The sequence below is a fragment of the Lissotriton vulgaris genome, chromosome 3_1 (assembly GCF_964263255.1).
Source record: "Lissotriton vulgaris chromosome 3_1, aLisVul1.2, whole genome shotgun sequence".
In the NCBI taxonomy this organism is placed as follows: domain Eukaryota; kingdom Metazoa; phylum Chordata; class Amphibia; order Caudata; family Salamandridae; genus Lissotriton; species Lissotriton vulgaris.
Window position 1 is genome coordinate 721,347,768 of NC_141689.1, and position 26,079 is coordinate 721,373,846.

The 26,079-nt window shown below is 42.6% G+C and overlaps 1 protein-coding gene across 1 annotated transcript in view; it reads left to right on the forward strand.

The window, feature by feature from the left end:
- The window catches only part of PGGT1B (protein geranylgeranyltransferase type I subunit beta), a 265,348-nt gene that overhangs the window by 194,315 nt on the left and 44,954 nt on the right, over positions 1-26,079 (forward strand). Inside the window, exon 7 of the mRNA XM_086961039.1 lies at positions 15,856-16,040. Coding sequence (XP_086817165.1) covers positions 15,856-16,040 — 185 coding nt within the window. The remainder of the gene's footprint in view (positions 1-15,855; positions 16,041-26,079) is intronic.

Below are 26,079 nucleotides of genomic sequence, written 5' to 3' on the forward strand. Positions count from 1 at the left end.
CTCAGCGCCAACGCCAACGACATCCCGCTCTCACAAGAACTGTGCGACTCACTGGCCACCTTCTTCCACCGCAAGATCACTGACATCCACGACCACTTCATCACCACCACGACCTCCCCGACAACGTCAGACTCAACCACCCGTACGAAAACCACAGGCACCAACCGCCTGACCTCTAGGACCAACGTCAACAATGACGAAACACGCATGATCATGAACTCCATCCACGTCATACCCCTGCCCACACCACATATTCAACAAAGCAGACGCAGCCATCGCACCCCAACTACGGAAAGTAATCAACATCTCCTTCGAGACAGCTACATTCCCGGAAAGCTGGAAGCACGCCGAAATAAACGCCCTTCTCAAGAAGCCCAAGGCGGACCCCAAGGATCTCAAGAATTTCTGGCCCATCTCCCTGCTCCCGTGTCCGGCGAAGGTTATCGACAAAATCATCCACACGCAACTGACCTGCTACCTCAAGTACAACAACATCCTAGACCCATCCCAGTCCCGATTTCGAAGAAACCACAGCACCGAGACAGCCCTCATCGCCACCACAGACGACATCAGGATCCAACTAGACAACGGCGAAACATCACCCCTCATCCTCCTGGACCTGTCAGCCGCCTTCGACGCGGTCTGCCACCGCACACTAAAGACACGCCTCCAAGAAGCCGGAATCCAAGAGAAGGCCCTGAACTGGACCACATCCTTCCTCTCAGGCAGAACCCAGAGCGTCCGCCTCCCCCCACCCCCTTCCGCTCCGAACCACCGACATCATCCGCGGCATACCCCAGGGATCATCCCTCAGCCCAACCCTGTTCAACGTCTACATGGCTCCCCTCGCTCACGTCACCTGCCAGCACGACCTGAACATTATCTCCTACGGAACTCGGACAAGACGGATGTCCTCATTCTCGGATCCACCCCCTTTGCCTGGGACCACTCATGGTGGCCGACCACGCTGGGAACAGCACCGACACCCACCGACCACGCACACAACCTAGGAATCATCCTCGACTCCTTACTCTCCATGTCGAAGCAGATCAACGCCGTCTCCTCCTCCTCCTGCTACAACACCCTCCACATGCTCCGCAGGATCTACAAGTGGATCCCCACCGAAACAAGAAGAACGGTGACACAGGCCCTCGTCAGCAGCAGGGTGGACTACGGCAACGCACTATACGCAGGAATCCCAGCCAAACACCTGCAACGACTGCAACGCATCCAAAATACCTCCGCCCTACTGACCCTCAACATCCCTTGCCGCAGCTACATCACCCCCCACCTGAGAGACCTACACTGGCTCCCCGTCAACAGGAGGATCACCTTCAAGCTACTCACCCACGCACACAAAGCACTCCACAACACCGGACCAGCCTACCTCAACAGCAGACTCAGCTTCTACATCCGCCACCCTCGCCCTAGCCGCTGTCCCCCGCATCCAACGAACGACCTCCTGTGGCAGATCCTTCTCCTTCCTCGCCGCCAAAACCTGGAACACCCTCCCTTCCCACCTACGGCAGACCCAAGACCTGCTCACCTTCAGAAGACTCTTCAAGACCTGGCTCTTCGAGCAGTAGCGGCACCCGATCCCCCCCTCAGCGTCTTGAGACCCTCAAGGGTAAGTAGCGCGCTCTATAAGTACAATGATTGATTGATTGATTAAGGCAGGGCAGTTTCATTGTATCATTGTTATTAAGAAGGCAACAGAGATGCTTACTATCTCTTTACTTTCTTATACTTCCTATATATATCTGTTTAAAGAGATTTCGACACAAAGGCAGCTATTTGATGTCATTCTACCATTTAATGAAGCTTTTATTGATTTTGTGAGTGTAGAATAAGCCACTATCATCCCTGGCTGTTCTTAGGGCTCCTTCCTGGAAACGTAGAACTACAAATGCTATCCATTAACATGTGTCTTGAGACTCTTGTTATGAGAATTTAGTTGCACATTGCTTCATCCTGTAAGCTGGACATGGACAATATCCTGTTCACCCCTCCTTACAGAGAATCCAAAAGATTTGACTCTCTAAGGAAAAATGGTCTTTGAATCTAGAAGACAGGCATGTCATTCATCTAATGCCACCCTTTTATTGGCAACTTATACACATGCTGTTTGCCACTATGTACTTGATGTGCTCCAGTGTGGTATTGAGAAGGCATGCCTGGTTGCATATTACAGGATTTTCAGATAATGTCCACACATAGTTACTGGATATGTCATTTGATTGGTACAGTACTTTTGGAAAAAAGATTTGTCATTAGAGTACTTTAAACAGAGTCGAGACACCCCTTGGCTTCAGTCCTGACATCTCCATTCAAGAGAGTTCACTGGCAGTGTAGAAATTGTAGTGGCTATAGTAACCAGTTGGACCATAACCTACTATAGAAGCAGAAATGTGGCAGCTTTTTCACCTTTACAGGGGAAAAGAATCAGGCCAGGGATGCCAGGCTCGGACTCATTCATCCTCCTCCTTAACTCCAACATCGACAAAACCTATCTGAGCACTCCATCTGCTCAGAACGCACAACTCCAGTGGAAGCAGGGTGGTTTCATGTCTCCAGCCTTTGGCCGGACAAACCATTAAATGAATGGGTTTGCAAATAGTTTGAGATAATTGCTGTTTCATTGGCAGCGATTGTCCTGGCAGCCAATCCTCACCTTTGCTGTATTCTCCAGAAAAAAATCTTGATGGTACTCGAGAAGTGGAAGAACTCTTTTCTGTCTTGGATATGAGAATTCCCAAAAGATTCCTTATATATGCCCAGTTCACGATGGTCTCTCTCCTACAAGTTTAAGTTCTGTTGCATTAACAGGACTGGGAGGTCTCTTTGGACCTCTAGTATACTTATTTCCGCATCCATATTGCCAAGGATTACAGATGTACTTGAGATTCATTGTGGGGGATTTCGTTTTCAGCCATTTTACCTGATCATAGCTCTTTGAGTATTTACAAAGTTAAGGTGGTCTCCTTGCATACATATTTATCCTTATTAGGACATTTGGCTTTTGAAGACTTCCGCTCTGGAGACTCCCCATAAAAAAACCTTTATTCTATTACGATCCTTCTGCTCTGTCTTGGTTTTTCAGTAAATAATACTTCAACACGTCAGATACATTTATATTCTGTGATGAAAAGGTTGCAAAGCATTCACGCAATTGTATCCAGGTTTTCGTCCAAACCTAAGCATAATCCGAATAATCCGAGGCTGTTGATCCTAATAATATCTTGTATGTGCAGTCTGGATTCCAGGTCAAGGAAAATGTGAGAATTGAGATGCCACTGAAATTAGTTTTATGGCAGCGTGAGGTATGCCATTTATATCTGTCTGCTGGTGGACTATTCTACTCAATCTTCTGAAAGGTGAACTGTTTCAGACTCCTCTTCCTGAAATTATGCTAGTTACGGTTTCTTCTGTGATTGGGTCAGTGATCTAGCATTCAACACTTCTTGGTTGCTCAAGGAGAGATCCATCCATATTAACTGTGTGGAATTCAGTGGTGTTGATTTGGCTTTGAAAGTATTTCTACCTCATGTACAGGGGTATCTGTGATAGTTCTTCAAGAACAACACTTCAACCATGTTTTATCTAAACAAGAATGGCAGGGCAGCCAGTGATACTTTGCAAGGAACCTATCCTCCTACCGAACTCAGTCATAAGTAGCAAAATTGGTGTCTCAGCAGTTCATCTATCTTGGTAGACCAACACAAAAGAAAAGCAGAACATCCGCCATCAATCACAAATGGAAGAATCAACAGAAAAAACTGTGTCAGATCTTTCTACCATGTGGATTCCCAGAGGTTGATCTTTTGGTGATGACCAAAAGCATGAAATATCATATTTTCTATTCTTGATAATTCCCTTTGTGGTATCTCGAGGATGTGTTTGTTCTGACCTGGTCTTTCGGCTGGCATCATTTATTTCTATTGCCCTCTTTAGATGCTGAATCATAAAATACACTACACAGATCAAGGGTGATAATAGCTCCTGATTGAACTTGCAGAACTTGGATTGCTGATCTGTTATACCTCTGTTGTGCAGCTTCTATAGTTTCACCACAGCAATGTCCTGCTTTCTCAGAATCGATGAAGACTGTTAGATCTCAGCCCTCAAACTCTGCATGTAGTTGCCTGGAACTTGAGGGCTTAGCAGTGACTTGTTAAAAATATCACTGATATTTTGGAGGAGCAGTTAGCATGTAGGTTGTCTTCAAGTAGGGGGTCTGTTTTATGTCCGTGTAAGCCAAGACCTTTTTTTAAGTACATAAATAAATGACCATATCGTTGTCTCTGTGTCCGCATCCTTCAGCCATTGCCTTCTTTAGCTCGTGGCCCATTGACTTAAGACATTGTCACAAATTTCTTGAATCAGTAACAGGAGTTTTTTTGTTTTTGTTTACCACCTTTCCATTGGCTGTTTAGGTATATCCTCAGGTCTATTTTATATCTGAAAAGTGTGGTAATTTATCACACAGTCAGTATATATTTTCCTGAGCAATACAGTGACATATCACACAGTCAGCAATTTAACACTTTTCTACTCTGCTCCCTTTCTGCGGCTCTTCTTCCATGCAGATGAGGTGCTTCTCACACCATGAGGTCACCTGATGTTTTTTCTCCAAGCTGCCAAGCTGCTTTCCAATTCCCTGGAGCGTTGTTTTACTCCCCGCTTACCATCACCTGTGTGACTCACAGCTTGAATGCTGCTTACACAGTGATCGGCTGCACTAATGTATCTGCTCTGCCATAAGCTAGGATTCGGAATCATGGCCTTGCTGGTAAAAGCTGCAGATCAACCAATCCAGTGTGTGTTGGTGGGCATGATTCCTTGGCTAAGTTGAAATTGTATCCATTGGTTTGGTTGGAAGGAAATTGTGGGAGCTCTTTTGTGCACTGCTAGCTTTCAGTTAGATGAGGTGCTTCTCACACCATGAGGTCACCTGATGTTTTTTCTCCGAGCTGCCAAGCTGCTTCCAATTCCCTGGAGCGTTGTTTTACTCCCCGCTTACCATCACCTGTGTGACTCACAGCTTGAATGCTGCTTACACAGTGATCGTCTATGGAGGCTCTTCTTCCCTACCACCAAGACACTGCACGTGCTGGGAATATGATCAGCACCTTGCCTCTGTGACAGTTACCAGCTTAAGCACATCCACTGGCTCTTCTCGCCTACTGCTGGGCATCTACTGCTGAAAAGGAGATTGGCAGATATACAATTATGCATCATCAGGAACAAATTGACATACTGTTCTAATGTAGTATATACAGCCACTTGACTTCAACTGTTCTCAGAAGAGTTGAAAATCTACCAGTTTCCAGATTTAACTTTTGAGTTTCCAATAGCACCCTCCTCACTGCCTCTTTGGCGTGTTGTTATGTGTTTCGTATTTTTTGTGGTTCTGGAACATTGAAGGTAGGCGACGTCACGCTACTAGACAGGGCTGCACTAATGTATCTGCTCTGCCATAAGCTAGGATTCGGAATCATGGCCTTGCTGGTAAAAGCTGCAGATCAACCAATCCAGTGTGTGTTGGTGGGCATGATTCCTTCTCTAAGTTGAAATTGTATCCATTGGTTTGGTTGGAAGGAAATTGTGGGAGCTCTTTTGTGCACTGCTAGCTTTCAGTTAGACACCTGGGTTCATTCAAATATGGTTCTGCTGTCCCTTTTTCAAATGTGCAGACAACAGCCTCTACATAAGTGCTTGGAACTATCCATTATTCCCAGCCGAGGCTAGATGCTCCTTTGGGAAGGTTTTCCCTGCAGCACTGGATTATCTAACAACTTAATACCTGCTGCAACAATATTTCTGCAGCGAATGTAACCTCCGAAATCTTTTCTGGCATTTGTTTATTGTTAAAAAGTTTGTATTTCTTTTTAGATCTCTCCTGCCACAGAGCATGCGCTGCGTTCAAGAGATATTGTACTCAACAAGGGACTTGCAGACTGCCCATTGCTTAACATTAGTTGACCTCATTGTCACTCTTATTTGTTGCCTTCTACTTGGCCAGTGCAGGCTGGCTTTACTTCCTCTTCTTTCGCTAGGGCATAGACCTAGTACTTATTGCTTCAGCTTGATTTCTGTCCATCCGCTGATTGTGCTGTGATTGAGGTATTACTTGGATCACTGACAAAATATAGAATACAAAAATATAGAAAGCAAAAATATCGAAGTTCTATCTACAAACAGCTAAGTACAAAAATATCGAATCAAAAATGTCGAAAAAAGAAATATAGTTATCAATTTTTTTAAATGTCTTAAAAGTAATTTAAAATTAATGAAATAACTATAATTAACTAAACATACTTAAAAATACTTAAATAATTTTAAAATTATTAAATAATTAATTTAAGTTAAAAAAAATCATACAATTTGATTTTTTAACACATATATATATATATATATATATTAACATAATATTAATAAAAAATATACAATAGTTTTTACTGTAGGATAGCGAGACGGTAAAATTTACTATTACCACTCCAGCAACTGCAACAGTAGGGTAAACGTTGGATAGCGTGGGGGTAAAAATTACTATTCCCACTCTAGTGAGTGCAACAGTAGGGAAAGCGTTGGATAGCGTAGGGGTAAAAATTACTATTCACATTCCAGAGAGTGCAGCAGTAGGGAAAGCATTGGATAGCGTAGGGGTAAAGATTACTATTCCCACTCCAGAGAGTGCAACAGTAGGGAAAGCGTTGGATAGCGTAGGGGTAAAAATTGCTATTCCCACTCCAGAGAGTGCAACAGTAGGGAAAGCGTTGGATAACGGGAGGGTAAAAATTACTATTCCCACTCTAGTGAGTTTAACAGTAGGGAAAGTAAACATTTAATATATTAATACGAATACATTTAATATCAATACCAATAAAAAATGTATTAGAATAAATTACAAATTTAAAATTATGTAATAATTAATCAATTAAAAATACAAATAAATATTACTTATTAAAATGAATTTCCTAATAATACAAATTAATTAACAATTAACGAAAAATTTAAAATCTATACCAATAAATAGATAAAAATGATTAATTTAATTCCAAAGCCAAGAAACTATTCTTTAGTCACAAAATAGAAATAGCAAAAAACTCAAACAAAACCTTGTATGAGACTGCTAAGCAGTTAGCCGGCTACTCTCCCAACCTGACCCCACCCCCATCACAATATCTTTGTGATACATTGGCTAGCTTCTTCTTCAGCAAAGTTAACGATATTTACTCCGCCTTTGCCATCAAAACCAAAAGTCCTTCCAAGATATTACCCGATATACATACTGGACCCACGCTCACTCAATTTGCTGAAATTTCTGAGTCACAGGCCATGGATATAATATCTACCATCAGATCGGGCTCAGTACTTGACCCATGCCCTTTCAAAGTTCTAATGCCAGTTATAGATGTGGTTATTCCGGCCATATCTTCCATATGCAATGCCATGTTTAATACAGGTATCTACCCCGAAAGTTTAAAAGAAACCATTATAAAACCTCTTTTAAAGTTTTAAAGAAACCACATCTGGATATGGAAGAACCTAAGAGCTACCGGCCCATTGCCAATTTACCAGTTCTGGCCAAAATAGCTGAAAAAGCCATGAACAAACAGCTCTCTGTTTTTTTAGAACAACATCATTTACTCGATGAAACACAGTTTGGCTTCCGCCAATGTCATGGGACAGAGACGGCTTTGATCAAAGCAGCAGATGACATTAGACTCATCCGTGACACTGGGGGTACAGCGGTTTTGATACTACTTGATTTATCTGCAGCTTTCGACACGGTCGATCATACCACTCTGATTGACCGTGTCGAAGGCCTGGGTGTTCAAGGGACTGCCAGTAAACTTCTGGCCTCCTTTTTGGCTGATAGAACCCAGGTAGTTACAATGGAACCATTTCACTCGTCCACCATGTCTCTGCCATGTGGAGTACCTCAAGGCTCATCCCTAAGTCCGACACTCTTTAACATCTATGTGTCGGACTTAGCCAATGTCATTCGGGTTTATGGGATGAGCCTTACTTCCTACGCAGATGACACCCAGTTGGTCCTAGCCATCAAGAACAATGGCTATAAAGTAGCGGATAATCTCAAATCAGGCATGGTAGCAATAGGGAGTTGGATGGCCTCCAATTGTTTAAAGCTAAACTCCGATAAGACGGAAGTAGTCATCTTCGGACCACTAACACCTGAGTGGTCATCCAATTGGTGGCCTTCCTCCTTAGGCTCCCCTCCCGAGCCTGTTAGCAAAGTGAGGAATTTGGGTGTCATTTTTGATGACCGTCTCACGTTTCACCCACATGCTAACCAGATTACCTCCTCAGCCTTTTTCAAACTGAAGCTTATCAAAAAAATTCTCCCTTTTCTACCTGATAAAGCCGGTAAAACTTTAGTCACTTCCCTTGTGCTGTCCACTTTGGATTATTGCAATGCTTTGTTTCTCAACGCACAGGAAGGAGTCTTAAACAAACTGCAAATAATACAAAATTCAGCTGCAAGGCTTTTGGGAAATATTCCCAAGCATCACTCTGCCTCTAATACCATCAAAGAGCTGCATTGGCTATCCATTAAAAACAGGATAAAGTTTAAGACTCTATGCATCGTGTATAAAGCATTGCATAAACTAGGACCAGCATATCTCATCCGCAACTTGATTCCCTATCGCCCGTTCAGAACACTACGTTCATCTTGCTCAGGCGATCTTGTGGTACCCCGTACAAAAACGGTCTCACGGGGTGACAGAAGATTCCTGGTATCGGCCCCAAAGTTGTGGAACACTCTGCCACAAGTGATTAAAGCCAGTCCATCCTTATGGTCTTTTCGCAAACAACTTAAGACCTGGCTTTTTAATCAATAAATCCTGCTCCTTTCTCTCAGGGTAAACAATTCAGATACTCAGCGCCGAGACGCCCGTGGGCCTTTGTATGCGCTTTATAAATATCAAAAATAAATAAATAAATAAATTAAATTACTTCCCACCCTATTCCCCAATAAACACACAAACCGCTACGGAAAACAAATAAATAAAATTAACATAATTATCAATTACTTTATAAAAATTAATTACCAATTTAAAATTAATTACCAATTAAAAATTAATAATTACAAATTAATAATTAACAAATAATTCAAAATAAATACCAATAAATAAACGTATTTAATTAATTACAATTAAATGACTTCCCACCCTATTCCCCTATAAACCCACAACCTGCTACGGAAAATAAATTAATTAAATTAACATAATTGTCAATTAATTAATACAAATTAATTACCGACTAAAAATTCATTACCAATTAAAAATTAATTAACAGTTAATTCAAAATTAATACCTATAAATAAATTAACATATTTAATTAATTACAATTAAATTACTTCCCACCCTAGTTCCCTGTAAACCGACAACCCGCTATGGAAAATAAATTAATAAAATTAACATATTTAACAATTAATAAAAATTAATTATGAATTACCAATTAAAAATTAATTACAAATTATTAATTAATTAACAATGAATGCAAAATAAATACCAATAAATAAACACATTTAATTATTTGCAATTAAATTACTTCCCACCCTATCCCCCTATAAACCCACAACCCGCTACAGAATTAAATTACGCAAAAATTAAATAACATAAAATAACTGTTTAAAAAATTTGATATTATTAAAAATTCAATACACTTAATAACTATATTATATACTTCGATATTTTAACTTTCTATATTTTAAAAATCGATATTATATTACTTACCTTCAAAACGATATTTTTCACCACTATATTCTGTCCATTCGATATTTTGTCCATTCTATATTTTTACTTCGATATTTGTACTATTCTATATTTTGGTATCGATATTATGTCTGTATACGTACTACTTATACATTTTCTCCTTCCCGGTCTTCCTTGTTTAATCTCTTGTTATTTGTAGCTATGTTTTAATATGCCACACATACATCAAAGAAACCCATTTCTCCTTTGAAACTGATTTTTACTGTGACAATAGATGTTTTCTGCTTCCAGATGTATTTTCGCTAAGACATGGAAATAGGGAAATTACTTTCTGTATGTGATGGACTTTGTTTGAAAATGTAATTTGCTTTCTTTTTTATACATGGGGTGAGTAAATGATTTGCTGTGAATCACTGGGTGTTGTGCCAAGAGCTAGCACACATTAGCTAAGCTAATAGGCCTCTCCTTTGAGGCTATTGGCTCTTCCGTTGCCTTTTTTCATGCTTTATAACATGGGCATTGCAGATTTTGGCAATTATTTCTAGCCATGCTGTATAGCTGCCTGGCTGCTGTGCAGCATTGCTAAAAATAATGATTAAAAAGGGACTATTATGCATCCAGCGCTAATGCACTTAAAAACAGAAAGCACATTAGGACTGACTGCATCATAGCACTTTTAAAAATTATTTTTGCCCACAATGGAAAGCATCCGCGCTCGTGTTCACCATTGCTATAAAACATTGCTGAAGCCAATGGCTGTTATAGGCAAGACCTATGGGCTTAGCTAGTTCTTGTTTATTTTTTTCCTATGATCAGGGTGCTTACTACTGAGTAAGTATGTTTAAAACAATTGAAAGATTCAAAGAACTGGAATTTTTCATTATTTTGGGATCTACCATAAGACATTTGTGGCAATATACTAAGTAGACTGCACTCCTTGTTAGAATGTCCAACCTAGATATGGTGTGAAATATATATTCTAAACCTAGTTTAGTAAGGTACAATCGTAAATCGTGTCCCCGTTCCCCCTTCCTCCAAACAAAGTAATTTTCCAGGCCAATAAAACATTTTTAATAGGCATAAATGATTTCACTGTTAATTTAACAACCTCTTTGTTCTCCCTTAATATGCGTCGTCTTCCTCCAAACAATTTAGTGTCACCCAAAACATATCACTTGATGAAATAAATATTGCATGGGTTGGAGTACAACTCGGGGAATCCTGGCCTATATATATATGTATATATATATATATATATCAAAGCTCCAAGGTTCCCAACTGTCGGAGATGCACTCTGACATCCACTGCAGCAACCTTCAAGCGGTAAAGCCGGATCGGCGGGCGGATCCAGTTCACACCATGCCTGTTGATTCACGCCGGACGCGTTTCGTGCTCATTGCACTCTTCACCGGCGCGACAGTCATTTTGGCATAGAGGCGACATCTCCCACTTGGGCAACTCAAATGAGTCTGCTTTGGTTTGTGGGTCTTATAGTGTGTGCTTCAGTTATGTGCCGCTGTCTGAGATGTTTCAAGCCCACCAATGGGCCTCCACTCGCACATCCGGCTTGTCAATCCTCCATGGATGCCTCCCCATTGAGACTCCGTGATTCGGGGCTCCGCGGCCCCAAATTTCCGGTGGCGTCGTTTGGCTCCGCGTTCGCCGTTAGCGTTGTGGTCAGCGGGATGACGTTGCGGTAGCTACTTAGACGACGCCCTTGCGCGCTGACTTCAGTTCTTTCTTTTTCTGTGCCAGCAAGGGCAGAGCCGGAGAGAGCGGTACCTCCAGTCACTTTTTGACGAAGGGTCAACTCCGAGTTTCCCTCCCTTCCCGGGACCCGGAGCGACCCCTGCCCAGCTTCGCCAATCTTACGAAGCGATGCATGCCATCTTTGGGCAGCCCGACTCCGCCGGCGTGCCTTTAAGCCCCGCAGACTTGCCTGGGGTCCTGGGCCTTCGATGCCGGCGGCTTCGGCACCGCAGGGTCCCCTTGGATCCAGGCCTGGATCCAGATCAGCACTGTTCGACCTGATTACACCTCCCCCAGCGCCGATTCCACCAGCACCACGTCTGCAGCCGGCTGAGTCCCCAGCCAATGTCGACCCCGGTCTCCACCTCAATGTAGACACGGAGCTGGACCGGTGTCGACCGACGCCGGATCCAGCATCGATGGGTATTTTTGTGCCCTTGTTCTACCCTGGCTCTTTTAGACCAGATTAACAGCCATAAGGTGAGGAGGACTGGGAGGGGTCTGGAGACCCTTTAACTGACCTGTTGGGCTACGAACCGGACTGTAGAGAAGAACTGAGGGAAGCCAGATGTCTGGATACCTCACCAGACCTTGGCATGTTGTCTCCTCCTACCGTGGCTACGGGGGAGGGAGTGTCTTACACCATGGTGTTGTGGAGCGGGGCCAAGGCTCTCCACCTCGAGCTACCTACGGTGGCAGTGATGACTAACCTCCTGACACAGGTGCTTCAACTGACAGCAAGGTCTTCGGAGCCCCTGCTACCGTTTAATGAAACCTTCGCTGACATCCTTTTGGGCACCAGGTCCAGCCCAACACAGGGGCTCTTGTGGATAGGATGATAGCCCGACGCCACCGCTCGGCCCGGGCAACCGCATTTTCCTCTCAACACCCCACACCTGAGAGCTTGGTGGTCCAAGCCTACACCTCCAAAGGTACATTCGCTAACGCACCACCTGATAGAGAATCCAAAAAGCTGGACCATCTTGGTAAGAAGATGTTTTCTTCCTCCAGCTTGTGACTACGGTCGGTAAATATTGCATGTCTGTTGGGCCATTACACCCACTCTGTGTGGGATACGGTGGCGCAAGTGCTGCCCCAGTGCCTGGAGGAGGCCCGGCAGTACTCTCCCGTGCAGTTGCTGAAGAGAGATATGCAGCAAATTTTACCTTCTGCTGTAGGCTGGATACCGCCGACTCACTAGGCAGGAACTTTTCGTTAGCCCTTTGACGCTATGCCTGGTTGAGGTCCACTGGTTTTTAAGGGGCTGTCCAATACACTCTTATGGACATTCCCATTGATGGCCATCGCCTATTCGGTGACAAGGCAGTCAACACACTGGAGCGCTTTAAATACTCTTGAGCTACAACGATGTCCTTGGGCCTCTCCACCAACCGCCCTGCGCTGACTGCTTTTCACCCCTTTCGTGGCTACGGAAGGGGTGCCCCGCCACGTCCCACCCAGAGCCACAGGCCAGCGCAAGCTGTTCAGTCCCTATGCGGCCGGGGACTTGGGGAACACCGCTGTGGTTCTGGGGGCCAGCGGGCTGGCCAGTCCACCACCGCCCCCTCTGCAGCAGCCTCCAAACCCTCCTAGTCCGACCTTTCAGGGCCACAAATCGCCAGTGGGCGGCAGGATTCGCCATCACCTACCACCCTGGCGCACCATCACATCAGACAGATGGGTTTTGCGAATAGTCTGAAGGGGCTACTGCCTCCCCTTTGAGACTACCCCTCCATCCATGCCACCTCAGTACCAGTGCTTGTCGGGGGATCATCTGGCACTTCTCCAACAGGAAGTTTTGGCACTCTCGGCCAAGGGAGTCATCGAGCTATTTCCTGCCCCAGAAGTAGGTCGTGGTTGCTATTCCCACTACTTTCTGGTGCTCAAGAAGGACAAAGGCCTGCATTCAGTCTTGGATCTCAGGAATGTCAGCTGCTTCCTCCGGAAGGAGAAGTTCAAAATGTTAGCGCTAGCTCAGGTCCTGTCTGCCCTCGATCCTGGAGACCAGATGGTAGCGTTGGACTTGCAAGACACTTATTTTCACATCTCCTTCCTGCCGGCAGCCCACTGGCATCACCTGCGGTTCAAGGTAGGCCATGAGCACTTTCATTTGACCGTGCTTCCCTTTTGCCTGACCAGCGCCCCTCGGTATTCATGAAAGGGATGGTGGTGGAAGTAGCTCATCTGCGCAGATCAGGGGTTCCAATCTTCCCCTATCTCAACAACTGGCTGTTGAAGGCGGGCTCGCCCCAGGCTGTCGTCTCCCACCTCCAGACTATGGCCGACCTCCTGCATTCGCGGGGGTTTTCTATCAACGTGCCGAAGTCACACCTAAATCCCTCTCAGAAGCTCCTCTTCATCTGAGCGGTTCTAGACACGACGCAGTTTCGGGTCAATCCTCCCGAACAGCGAGTCAGGGATATTCGGGCTATGATTACGGTCCCTTGTTGCAAATCGCTTTCTTAAGGGCATTACTCATCTTTTTCCTCCTGTTCCATTCATAATGCCTCAGTGAGACTTGAATTTGGTTCTTACATATGTTAGGTGCGCTCTCTATGAGCCGCTACATAACTGTCCTCTGAGGCTTCTGACTTTAAAAACTGCCTTTCTGGTGGCTATCACCTCTTTGCGCAGGAGGAGTGAGCTCCAAGCACTTTCTTCTAAGCCTCCTTTTCTGACTGTTCATCCGGACACGGTTGTCCTTCGAACTCGTCCTGCCTTCCTTCCCAAAGTGGTTATCCTTTCCATATTGAACAGACCATCACTTTGCCCACCTTCTTTCCGCCTCCGCATCCTTCCAAAGAAGAAGAGAGGCTCCACCGTCTGGATCCAAAGCGTGCGCTTTCCTTGGATCGCACCAAGCAATTACAGGTGGATGACCAGCTCTTTCTTGGCTACGTGGGCGCCAAAAAAGGTCGGGCCGTGCACAAACGGACCATTTCTAGATGGGTTATTTTGTACATCAAAGCTTGCTATTCCTTGGCAAAGAAGCAGCCTCCAGTGGAGTTGCGTGCCTATTCCACAAGGGCGATGTCAGCTACCACTGCTTTGGGACATGGAGTCCCCCTTAATGACATCTGTCAGGCAGTTACGTGAGCATCGCTGCACACATTCACAAGACACTACTGCCTGGACGGCCAAGTCTGGAGTGACGGCTTCTTTGGCCGCTCTGTTCTCCAGGACTTCCTGGTGTCAACTTAGTTTGTAGACCCACTTCCGGGGTTGGTATTGCTAGGGTATCGACTGTAAAGTAAGGAATCTATAACTAACTGTTTCTTTCAGATGAATACCTTCGGTAACGATATATCTGTAAGAAACATAGGTTAGTTATAGATTCCTTACTGCCCCACTTATCCTCCCCATTCTGCGAACTGACTTCTTGGGTTAAGGACTTCCATTCAGGGCCCTAGTTTTGTGCACCAGTGGTCAGTGTCTTGCATGGCTCTGCCCTTCTGGCATGGAAAGTCATGTACAGAACTGACGTCAGCGCACGAGGGCGGCGTCTAAGTTGCTACTGCGACGTCATCCCGACGACCATGACGCCAACAACGAACACTGAGCAGACAAATGCCACCTTTCGACGCGCAGGGGTAACTGCTGACGAAAAACTTTCCGGATCCAGTCTGATGCTTGGGGGTAATTCTAATGTAAGGAATCTATTACTAACCTATGTTTCGTACAGATTTATCGTTACTGAAGGTAAGTAACTTGATTTTTTAGGGGATAGTAGGGCGTATTTATTACAACTTTAAACGGTGTGGCATTCCGATTCAACCGGCCTCGGGAACAGATCAGATCAAAACTCATAAACACATGGGTGCCATATTAATTCTGTCAGTCGCATAAATATCTTAAACCCAGCTCCTCATGACAAAGGTAGGGGGGCTTTGTGGACATCCCAGAAGACATCTGAAAAATATTAGTTTTTTTACCTGAAGGGACACGACATTTTGTAAACCTCAAATACTCAAAATGTTGCTAAGGTGATGCATTTAACTATATAAACTTCTTTGTGTGTTCAATAGGTTTGTTACTCTGTGCAGCAAAGTTGAAAAATAGCACAAAAAAGTTGATGCATGATAACCTCCTGGACTAAAGAACCTGAGAATTGGTGGATAATTCAAAGTTACCTTCGAAAGCAAAAGATCAGCCAATAAGTTTCTTAAATGTTTACAGTGCTAGACAGAAGTACAGAATCCTATGTGTACAATACAACTGGGGTGGTGTGGTTGCCCACCCTATGAAAGTCACTTTCTTGAGACCCAGAGTTGCCTCTAAATTGTTTGTATATAGTGTAAACAAGAGGGACAAGAACACACCCTTCACATATTTTAGTTAATGGTTTTATTGTGGTTGTCTCCAGGTGGTTCCACCTTCTGTGGCATTGCATCACTTTGCCTTATGGGAAAACTGGAGGAAGTGTTTTCAGAGAAAGAGCTGAACAGAATAAGAAGATGGTGCATTATGAGGCAACAAAATGGCTTCCATGGCCGACCAAATAAACCAGTAGATACTTGCTACTCTTTTTGGGTTGGAGCAACACTTAAGGTAATTTATAACACAAAATAACACACCTATGTTATATGTTATAATAGTTAATACTATGGCTTAATGAGCTCCTTGTGTTACAATTCTCAACCGATTTTTCTGTGTATACATTTATGTGACATGCTTTTTGTTTTGCTGTAATGTGTACAATACTGATTGCCAAGTGCAAATGCACTGTACAAGTTCTCAGTTGACTTGCATGGCCTTGCATTTCAACCTTGTTTTTCACTGTATCTTAAAGCATGTACAAATACGATGAAGCATTGTAGCAACAAGTATTCTGTTGCTGAATGCTTATTCTTTGTTTTTGTTTTGGTGAAAGAAGTAGGCAAAGCAAGTGGGAGTGTTGTGAATGTATCTAGGACCCTAATTAGATATTCCCGATTTATGCCCTTATGTGGTTATAACAAAACATATCCTTATAAAGGCATAAGAATCATATCCATATTAAGTCATAGCCAATGCAGTCCAAATACGGCAAGGCTACTCCCATAGACTCCTAGAAAGTACAAAGCGTTCTTAAACAAACCAAGCCTCCAGCAGCCCGGGAATTCCCCCTGCTTCTGTTTTGATTTGTCCTAGAACTCCTGAGAGTCCTGAAAGAACTGCCAGTTATTAGTGACGTCTTATGTCCAACCTTACGTCAAACTCGGCACCTTTCAGGTATAAATATACCAACATCTGCCTTAAGCAACACACGGTGGTTGGAGCAGATCGGCTATCTACTTGCCCAATGCCCTGCTGATGCGAGTGCCGAAGGAAGCCGACCCTCCCTGCTGACGCACTGAGAGAGAAGCTGTCTTTTCTCTTGCAGAGAAATCCAGCTCCAGTGTTTCCCTGATACCCTTGCGGGTTTTCTGGGAGATCGAGTCCTGAGAGAGAGATACAAGACCTCCTTCATTCTATACCTAAGGTACGGAGCTGATTAGACCCATAGAGAATTCTTGATTCAGATTCTTAAAAAAAACTGGAACTCATCTACTCCTTCCCACGTACAAGGCTTGGGTTAGGTACACTGGAGTAGGCGTATCTTAGGAACACCAGTTGAGTACGTTTAGTCATTATTTTATCATTGTATGTATTTTATCCATTTTAAGTATCTTATGGCTTAGAAACCATATAAATGCTTTTACAGTATTATTTCATAATACTCCTTTTACTGTACGCACTTTACTTTATGACAAGTATTGCAATTGTGGCAATTCATTTCTCTTGCATGAGAAGGAAGACTGCTCAATAAATAACCCTTTTATTGAAAACGCCTGTCTCTCTATTTCTCTGCATCTCTGGTGAAACGAAGCATGCACGATTGACTGAGTAAAATAGCTATTTATTGTTTCCGCGACTCTAGAGATATATTCCTTATTGCAGGGGGAACAAAGTTGTCATGTGATATGGTTGTCAGAAGCTAATCCCTTCTTGTCTATTCAGGAAAGCTAAACACCTTCTTGTTTACTCGAGAAAGTTTCTAGTGACCTCTGAGCTAGCTGGCACACACAATGAAGTCTAAAATATTCAATAGAGACCCAGTCGACCTCAGTCCTACGTCTAAACTATCGTTTATGTTATTCCAATGCGTAGAGCCTATTGGGAATATAGGAACTACACTACATGGCGCCCAACGTTTGGTAAGGCGATAATTTAATGCTAGATACTAGAGTAACTCAGTCGTGCTTTTCACACAGACTCCTTTTCCCCGTAAAAACTCCAATAGACGTCTGGAGTGGGTAAAAGGTTAATATTCGCCAAAACTTAGTAGGAAGAGATTCCTATGTATTCGTGTTTGGTTTAGTCAACGTTGAAGGATACAGTGTTCCAAAATATTGTGCACCTAATCTTTGTTTCATTGAAACTTGATCTACAAACTTTCAGACAGTAAAATGTCAGAAAGTGACGACGAAAGGGAGAGAGCTAGACTAGCAGCTCAACTTTTGACGGAAGACGCAAGTCTCCAACAAGATCAACCGATGCAATACTCGTCCCGGTAAATGTAAGGAAAACCTTAACTATAAAACTTATAGAAAACAGAGTATCATCAAGAGGTGGTACAGTTATATTTGTTGTCGAGGCACATGAATATCGGCAGACAGAGGTATTCTATTCATGGATAACTTTTCCAGCTGCAAATACTGTAACACACAAGTTCCACTACTACAAAGTAGGGGAACCTCCAGCGGAATACACCCCTTTCGAGGAAGTTGAAATTCCACTAACTTACCAGGAGCATGAGCTCTGGTTTAATGGCGCCCTAAAACATCAAAATCACATTACCAGGCTCGGTCCACTAGGTAGACCACAAGCCACATGGCCGGTTCTAGCCAGCTATACACCACATCCTGACATTAACAAAATGTCAGACAGAGAACTTTTAGTTCAACTAAAACAATTAATTAAAATACATAGACAATTGGTACAATATGTCATGCGGACTTTAACAGTCCAACCTGCTGTAAAAATTACGAAGCACACCCCTCACCAGGGAAACACAAATAAAAATTACACCACAGACTATTCAATCAGTTATTGGTAAAATACCCGCAAAACGGGAACAAATTCCGTTCTGGTTTGCTCAAAATATTACTCAGATAGAGGCAGTATTTCCTGATACTACCCCTCACGAAAAATACAGAATTCTGACTATCTGCCTGCCAATGGGGATTGCACCACATGTGGAGGACTCTGACACTTGGGGAACAGTCTTTGCTTCAATCTACACAAAAACACCTGGTGTTCCGTCTATGGAAATTACTAAAAGACTTTATGCAAGTCTCTGCTATACTATACTACTAGCCAACATAAAAGGAGAAGCAGCATCCGTGGCAAAGAAACAGATATAGCAGACCAACCTTTTGAACTTGCCAGAATAATTGAAAAATCCTTGAAAGAATTAAGTATAGACAGTTTAGGTGGTAAACCACAACTAACTGAAAATCCTGAAAAAACTTTCATTAAAAATAATCTCACTTCTCAAAAGAAGAAGTGGGAGGGTAATAAGCAAACCACTCCCAGAGACAAACATTTCCAGTCCAGAGGAAAGTGGCCCCAACGGAGAGATAGGTCTCCAGATGGGGGGGGGGGGGGCAAGTCTCCACAACGGGAGCCCTCTGAAAATAGATATAACCTTAGGAATAGGGAAAATTTTAGAAAACCTGACTGAAAACCTGACTGATATCGCGATATTGATACACGTCCCTCTCGATCTTTTCAATCTTCCTCACAAAAATCGGAAAGAAGAGGACGGTCAGAACATAAAGAAGAGCGCGTCAAGTCCAAAGACAAAGAACCTGCTCATCAAAGTTAAAAATTACAATTTCCCAAAAAGAAGGTAGCCAGTATTAAAATAAAACATGCTTAGGATCCTGAGGACACAACTCAAGAACTGAGAGTGGGGCCAAACAATGCTAGACAGCGCAGCAGAAGTGACAATAGCTTGCAAGATCCTGAGGAATCTTCTGTAGACAGTGGACACGTATGAATACATTCAAGTGGAAACTGCAGACACCAGAGTTAGCGTGCCCCATAAACTATATGAAATAACATTACGTATAGAGGGAGATAAAACTAGGAAAATAAAAAGTCTCTTCTGGGAAAATCTATCTAAAGGTTATGATATCCTTCTAGCAGAAAAGGACTGACCAGCAGAGTTTGTCAGGGAGTGCCCACATGGCGAAGAAATGATTACGCCTGCCTTCTCAAATCACATTCCAATTCATAAAAAATACACATATGCAAGAAAATGGGCAGTGGCCCAAGCTCCTGCATTATATAAAAAAAAATCATGTAGGATGTGATGAGGACTCTCCTCACCATAAAATCCAGTTAAAAAATCAACCAATTGCACAAAGGCAGTATCCTGTTAAGCAAGAAGCTAAAAAACAAGTCATATAGATCTTAGATCAACTAGAATATCAGGGGGTGATTGAAACATGCACCTCACAAATGACCAATCCTTTGTTTCCTGTCTCCAAGCCAGGCGATTCATATCGTGTAGTTTTGGACTACAGACACCTAAACTCTTGTTGCAAAACATTTGCAGTACAAAACTCACACAGTGCAGCACTAATGAATAATATCGTGCGCAAAAAATATAAAACTACATTAGATATTTCAAATGTTTTTTTCTATCAAAACATTGCACCAGAAAGCAGGTATTTGTCCGCTTTCTCCAGCATGGGAGCCCAAAAGCAATTTTGTCGTCTCCCACAGGGATGCAAGAATAGCCCAGGATTATTTTCAGCCAGGGTAACAGAGTTACTCCAAATGTATGATGATGAGGCATTATCTTATGTCGATGACATCTATCTTACAGACAATGACATGGAGACACACTTGAAAAGAGTGAAAACAATCATACTTGGGTTCGCATCTGAAGGGTACAAATTTAACTTTAAAAAGTCACGAATTGCCCATCAGACAGTCCTATTCTTAGGATATGAATTATCAAGTGAAGACAAAAGCCTAGCAGACAACTTCTTAGAGAAGTGTGCAGTACTCCAAGCTCCAAAAACGCTGAAAAACTTACAATCAATTCTAGGTTTCCTGAACTTCGGAAGAACTTACATTCTAAATTATGCAAAGAGGGTTAAACCGCTCTACGAATTAATAAAACCTGATTTCAAACCAATTAATTGGACTCAAAAACACACGGAAATTTTACGATCATTACAAACAGACATGTTAACTAAAACAAAACTGCAAACACGCGCAAACGAACGCAACCTTATAATCCGAGTTAACCCAGGAAGATGCAGATTTACATACCAGACCTCTAATGAGGGAGAAACGGTACCAATAGATTACAAATCACACTTGTACACACAAGCTGAAATGAAATTCAGTTTTAGTGAAAAAATTCTAACTGTGGTTCAAACGGCTGTAGCAAAAGAAAAAACCCTAGCTCATGGGAAAAGGCTATCTGTTTTAACAGCAGTATCAGCCCTTGAAGCAGTAACAAGACCGAGCATTCCAAATGCTAAGGCATTAGATCCAAAATGGATACAATGGGTTAATTCTCTTGATACAGCTGAAGTGATACACGCATTTGATCCCAGAATGAAAAAGCTAGAACATCTAGAATACAAACAAGAATGTCCTCTGTCGATCGAAATTCTGCCTCTGGAACAGTACAGCTGTGTAATCTACGCAGATAGATTTGCACAATACTACGTTGTGGATAAAAAAGTTTACAATGCTGCGTGCGCGATTGTTAAAGGTCGCTGGCGCTTAGGTAAATTCAGACCGATGGTCACTAAAACTGAATCAATCGGAAACTGTACAGCTCAGCGAGCTGAACTACAGGCTTTCAAAATGGCGCTTGAAAATATTGATTGCAAATTCCCCACACTAATAGTGTGCGATTCATATTACTGCGTCCAGTCCTACAATGAATACTTGCAGAACTGGGTTCAAAATGGTTTAAAAAAGATGCAAAATGTGGCACAATCAAGCATAAAATGCTTTGGGAACAAGTAGTTCTTTTTCAGAAAGAACTACAACAGACTCCCATGATACATACACTGAGTCATCAGCGTGATGGCGTTCACGTTGCAGGGAATTCATTGGATGATGAGGCCGCGAAGGCAGCTGTGCAAACGGCTTCCGTAGCTGCAATCACCCGGTCAAAAAAAAAAATAGACAGCGATATACTGCTAGCTCTCAGTGCTTCAGTAAAAGACAGTGGTAAGACACTCCCGAAAGGCTTTCCAGTAAAGTACTCATACAAAACTGATGCAAACAACGTTCCTTTTGCTGTAATCCCTGGAGTGGGGGATAGGGCAATTCCAAACATGGAACATAGGTTAGGACTAATCTTAGCAGCACACGAAGGGCTCGCCTCTGCACATGCAGGTGTTTCCGCCACAGTATCATTATTAAAACAGAGATACTGCTGGCCACGCATGAGAAAACAGACTAGAAACTATGTTTAGAATGTGAAATATGCCAAAAAATGAAGGTATCAACAGTGAAACGACCTGCGCAGACGCCCCTTCTAATCTCGGACAAACCATTAACATGTGTTTACCTGGACCACTGTGGTCCCTTACAAAGGGATGGCAACTATAAATATATCATGGTCGCAGTGGATTCCTGCACGAGATTCATTTGGATGTGGCCCCAGCGCTCGACCGACGCCAGAACTGTTATAAAAGATTTGTGAGTCTTTATCGGCACATACGCAATTGGCATGCTACGTTCTGACCAGGGTCCTGCGTTTAGCTCTCAAGCTTACAAGGAGGCCATGGCCAGCATGGGCATTGCACTGCAGTACTCTAGTCCAATCCATCCTGAGGGAAATGCGGTAGTAGAGAGAAAAAAAGTGCCATAAAGCAATCTATAACAGCGAGGGTATTAGGTTCGGGTGATGGGTGGGTCAAACATCTAATAAGTGTCCAATGTAGTCTTAATAATCTACCATTAAATTCTCTGGGTGGAATCACTCAGTGTGAAATTTTGTTTGGTACAAGAATGATAATCGAAGATCTCGATTGTCAGACTTCAGTGGTGAAACAAAAAGCTTTTGATATCAAAGATAGTTTGGCTGTTTTATAGGACTAAAGCCAACGGCCACTGAAGAGAAACCACCTGTCCCAGCAAGACCTGTCTGGATTCCAAAGATCGGGGATCTGGTCAAAGAAAAGATCGCGGTGAAGAAGGAATTTGGGCCTTATTACAGAAAAGCAGTACCTGTCTTAGATATCAGCGGAACAAGTTCAGTCGTACTACCGCCCCTTGCTGGTAAAAAGGAGAACAGAGTTGTATCAATCGATCTGGTAAAACCACAACCATGTGGCCAATAATAATTAGTAGGCCCAGTGGACTCCCAAGAAGTAGCAGAAGACCAAATCTTGCTACAATCCAAGAGGTTCAAACTGAGAGACTAATCACATTTGATAAGCCTGCAGAGAATAAAAAAGGACTATGCAACAAAGCCATGGAACTTGTGCCTCTTGAAATCCAAATTGCAACAGTTCGTCAAGAAACACCTGTTTACAATGATGTAGCCTCGGACTATTCTAATATCAAAAAGGAAGAAGCAACTACAAAGATTAATAACAATCATGATGCCATCCAAACAATTGACAGAACTGCATCTGGCTACTTTATCAATTTCGATGACTTTTCCGATGATCCAAGTGAACATGGAGACAAGACAGCAAACAAAACTTTCAAAGACAAAATTACAGAACTCTTTCATCAACTTGGAGAGATATACCTGATTTCACCCTGGATTGAACTGTGGATTGTGTTAGGTGTACTTTTCCTCCTGCTCTGGCTCATCTTAGTTTTAAGCTTGGGAAGAATGATTGATGGAAAATACAGTACAATGGACACAGCAAGTCAGAACATCAACTTGGTTCTAAAACCTCACAGATCCTCTCATGTTGAAAAAAGAGAACTATCATCAGTGAACATCACAGCCATTCCTATACCTGGTGGTGTGGCATGGGACAATACTGATTATGAAATCTATGGCCCGGTTGAACTCTTGAAATATCCACATCAGTTCAAGATTTCCTTAAGTGACTTTGTAGCACCTAGTACTTTCTCTGATGATTGGGACTTTGAAAATATTAATAATATGTCAGATTTAGAAATGTCAGCAAAATATACAGAACAGGATTATTTACAGGGTTCATCGAATTATGAAGAAATGTATTGCTTCAATCATTTTGGGAATCACTATTTGCATAAATCAGCAAATCCTAGAAATGTTTTAATGTATAATCAATGGGAACATTGTCCTACTCCGCCGAAAAGCAGCTCAAAAACATTTCATGAAAAATTCCCATACTTTTCAGGATTTATTATCACTGATCCAGAAACGTTTTATTTTAAAATTATGAATAAGACGGGAATGAAAAACATGTTGACAAATACTAAACTGATTTATTCTGAAAAATGTTATGAGAAAATGTCTACTTTGGTTTTGAATTTTGGAAAAACAACATTGAGACAAAAACTGTCTGGGGTACAAAAGAATGGCAGGTACAAGGGTTAGAATCATTAATTAGAGCCTGCATGATCCCAGAACAAATAATGTTCCTGAATGATATCATTCAACAAACAACCTATCTTGGCCTAGCCAAGATAAAAGATTTAAACAACCCGTCTATACCAAAGCCTATGCCTGATAGAAATAACACTACAGATGAAGGGTTAGACGTGTCCTATATTTTAAAACATAACAGAACAAATCCTGTTTGGAGAAAATGCTTGATCTGGCCCACTGACACTAATAACTGTCAAAAATAGATTCCTGAACAAAGTACAGGGGTTCAAACCGAATAGGCCAGACCCAAGATATTCCCAGAGACAACATCCAGGGATGGTTACAACATACAGTGTAGGAAAACTATGCCCCAAATGGCTACAGAGATCCACACTACCCGAAATTAAGCAACACTTGACTTTACTTAAAGAAGGTGCTGACTTGCGAGATTTCTTACTGGGAGCTCGCAAACAGCGTCAAAAACGTTTCATATACGCCGGTATATACGCAGCTTACAATGAAGCTTGGAAAATAACACAAATTGAAACTGCAGAAAAAATACGAGAAATTGATCGTATTAATTTGGAAAAATCACTTTCTGTAGTGGACAATGGGTTAACGACTCTGTCCTCCAGAATTTATTCACTGGACAGCATTGTATCATCTGCTATTGATATAATAGAACAGGATATGCTAATGTTACAACATGGCCAGTCCCAAATACGTTCTATTGTACAGTTAGGCTGGACGTTACAAAATTTGCGTTCAGGCAAAGTGCCATGGCGTCTAATCAACACAACGTCATTATTTTCAATCCTTAACCTTACTGATAAACAAATCTCTTTGGCACAAAGAGGGACAGACTATACGGTGCTGAGCATTGAAAAACTCGAAAAATTGCCCTTGACAATGTCAGAACGACCGGTCATTGAATGGATAATACATGGCACTGTTACAATCCCGATAACAACTTTTCAGTTTCAATACTGCCAAAAGTATATACCAGCAGGCCTGTATGAAAGGTTGGGTAAAGGATACATCAAGTCAACCTGGAATTTGCCTTATACACATAGATGTTGGAGTGGGGGCAAGAAGTATTTCTTAGTGGTAACAACTGTAAAAAATCACTAAGCGGTACACTTCTGTGTCAAGGAATTAACTTGCATAGAGCGTGCAAAGGTTCTTCAAATAACCTTTTGTGTCACCTGCACGGCACCCCTGCTACACAGATAGAGCCTTTTTTCAGACAGCTTTCCAACGGCAGCTACTTTATGATAAGTGACCACAGCTGTTGTGGCATGGTGCCAGGAAAAGCCTATATCGTGAGCGTTACTTCCATGGTCACTTGTTGTATGCAAGTATTGTATCCAAACAGCAAACCAGACATGGAGGCGGCAATATGGCCTTCTTTGAATATCTCTTCTTTTCGAATTGATATATTAAGCAGAATGAAGTCTATTCGTTTACAAACAACTGTGTCTTTAACCTCGTCTAGAGAAACGTATGATCTGCAAGTTGCACGGACAGCAGCAGAGATACATGCATTATTATCAACAAATTGCCCCGTACATTTCGTAGAAATGTTAAGTCAAATTTTAAACATGTCTGATAACAGTGGCATCGGGCTTGTATTTAAGACAATTTTTTTGGGACTGCTAGCACCCTTTGAAGCAGTTCTTGTTATTTTCCCAAATTTCGTGCATTCTGTGTTCGGCGGCCTGCCTCTCATCTTGGGACTCGTAGCAGGAATCTTATTTTTGTTCCTTCTACTCCGATATGGCAAGTCAAGTCACAGACAAAACTCAGGCTACAATGGAAGACACGATCCTAGCAATGCAATAAACTCAGGCTACAATGGAAGACACAATCCTAGCAATGCAATACAGAGAGCGGATCACTAAAGTCCTCGGCTTGGCTCGGCTAAGAGATCTGAATACTACCTGGTTTCTTTCATTCAGGCCAATCTGGCAAGATTGCATCCTACCTGTTCTACGATGCTTGCTTTGCGGAGAAGAATGTGTGTTAGACATCTGTCTCACACTCCCATCA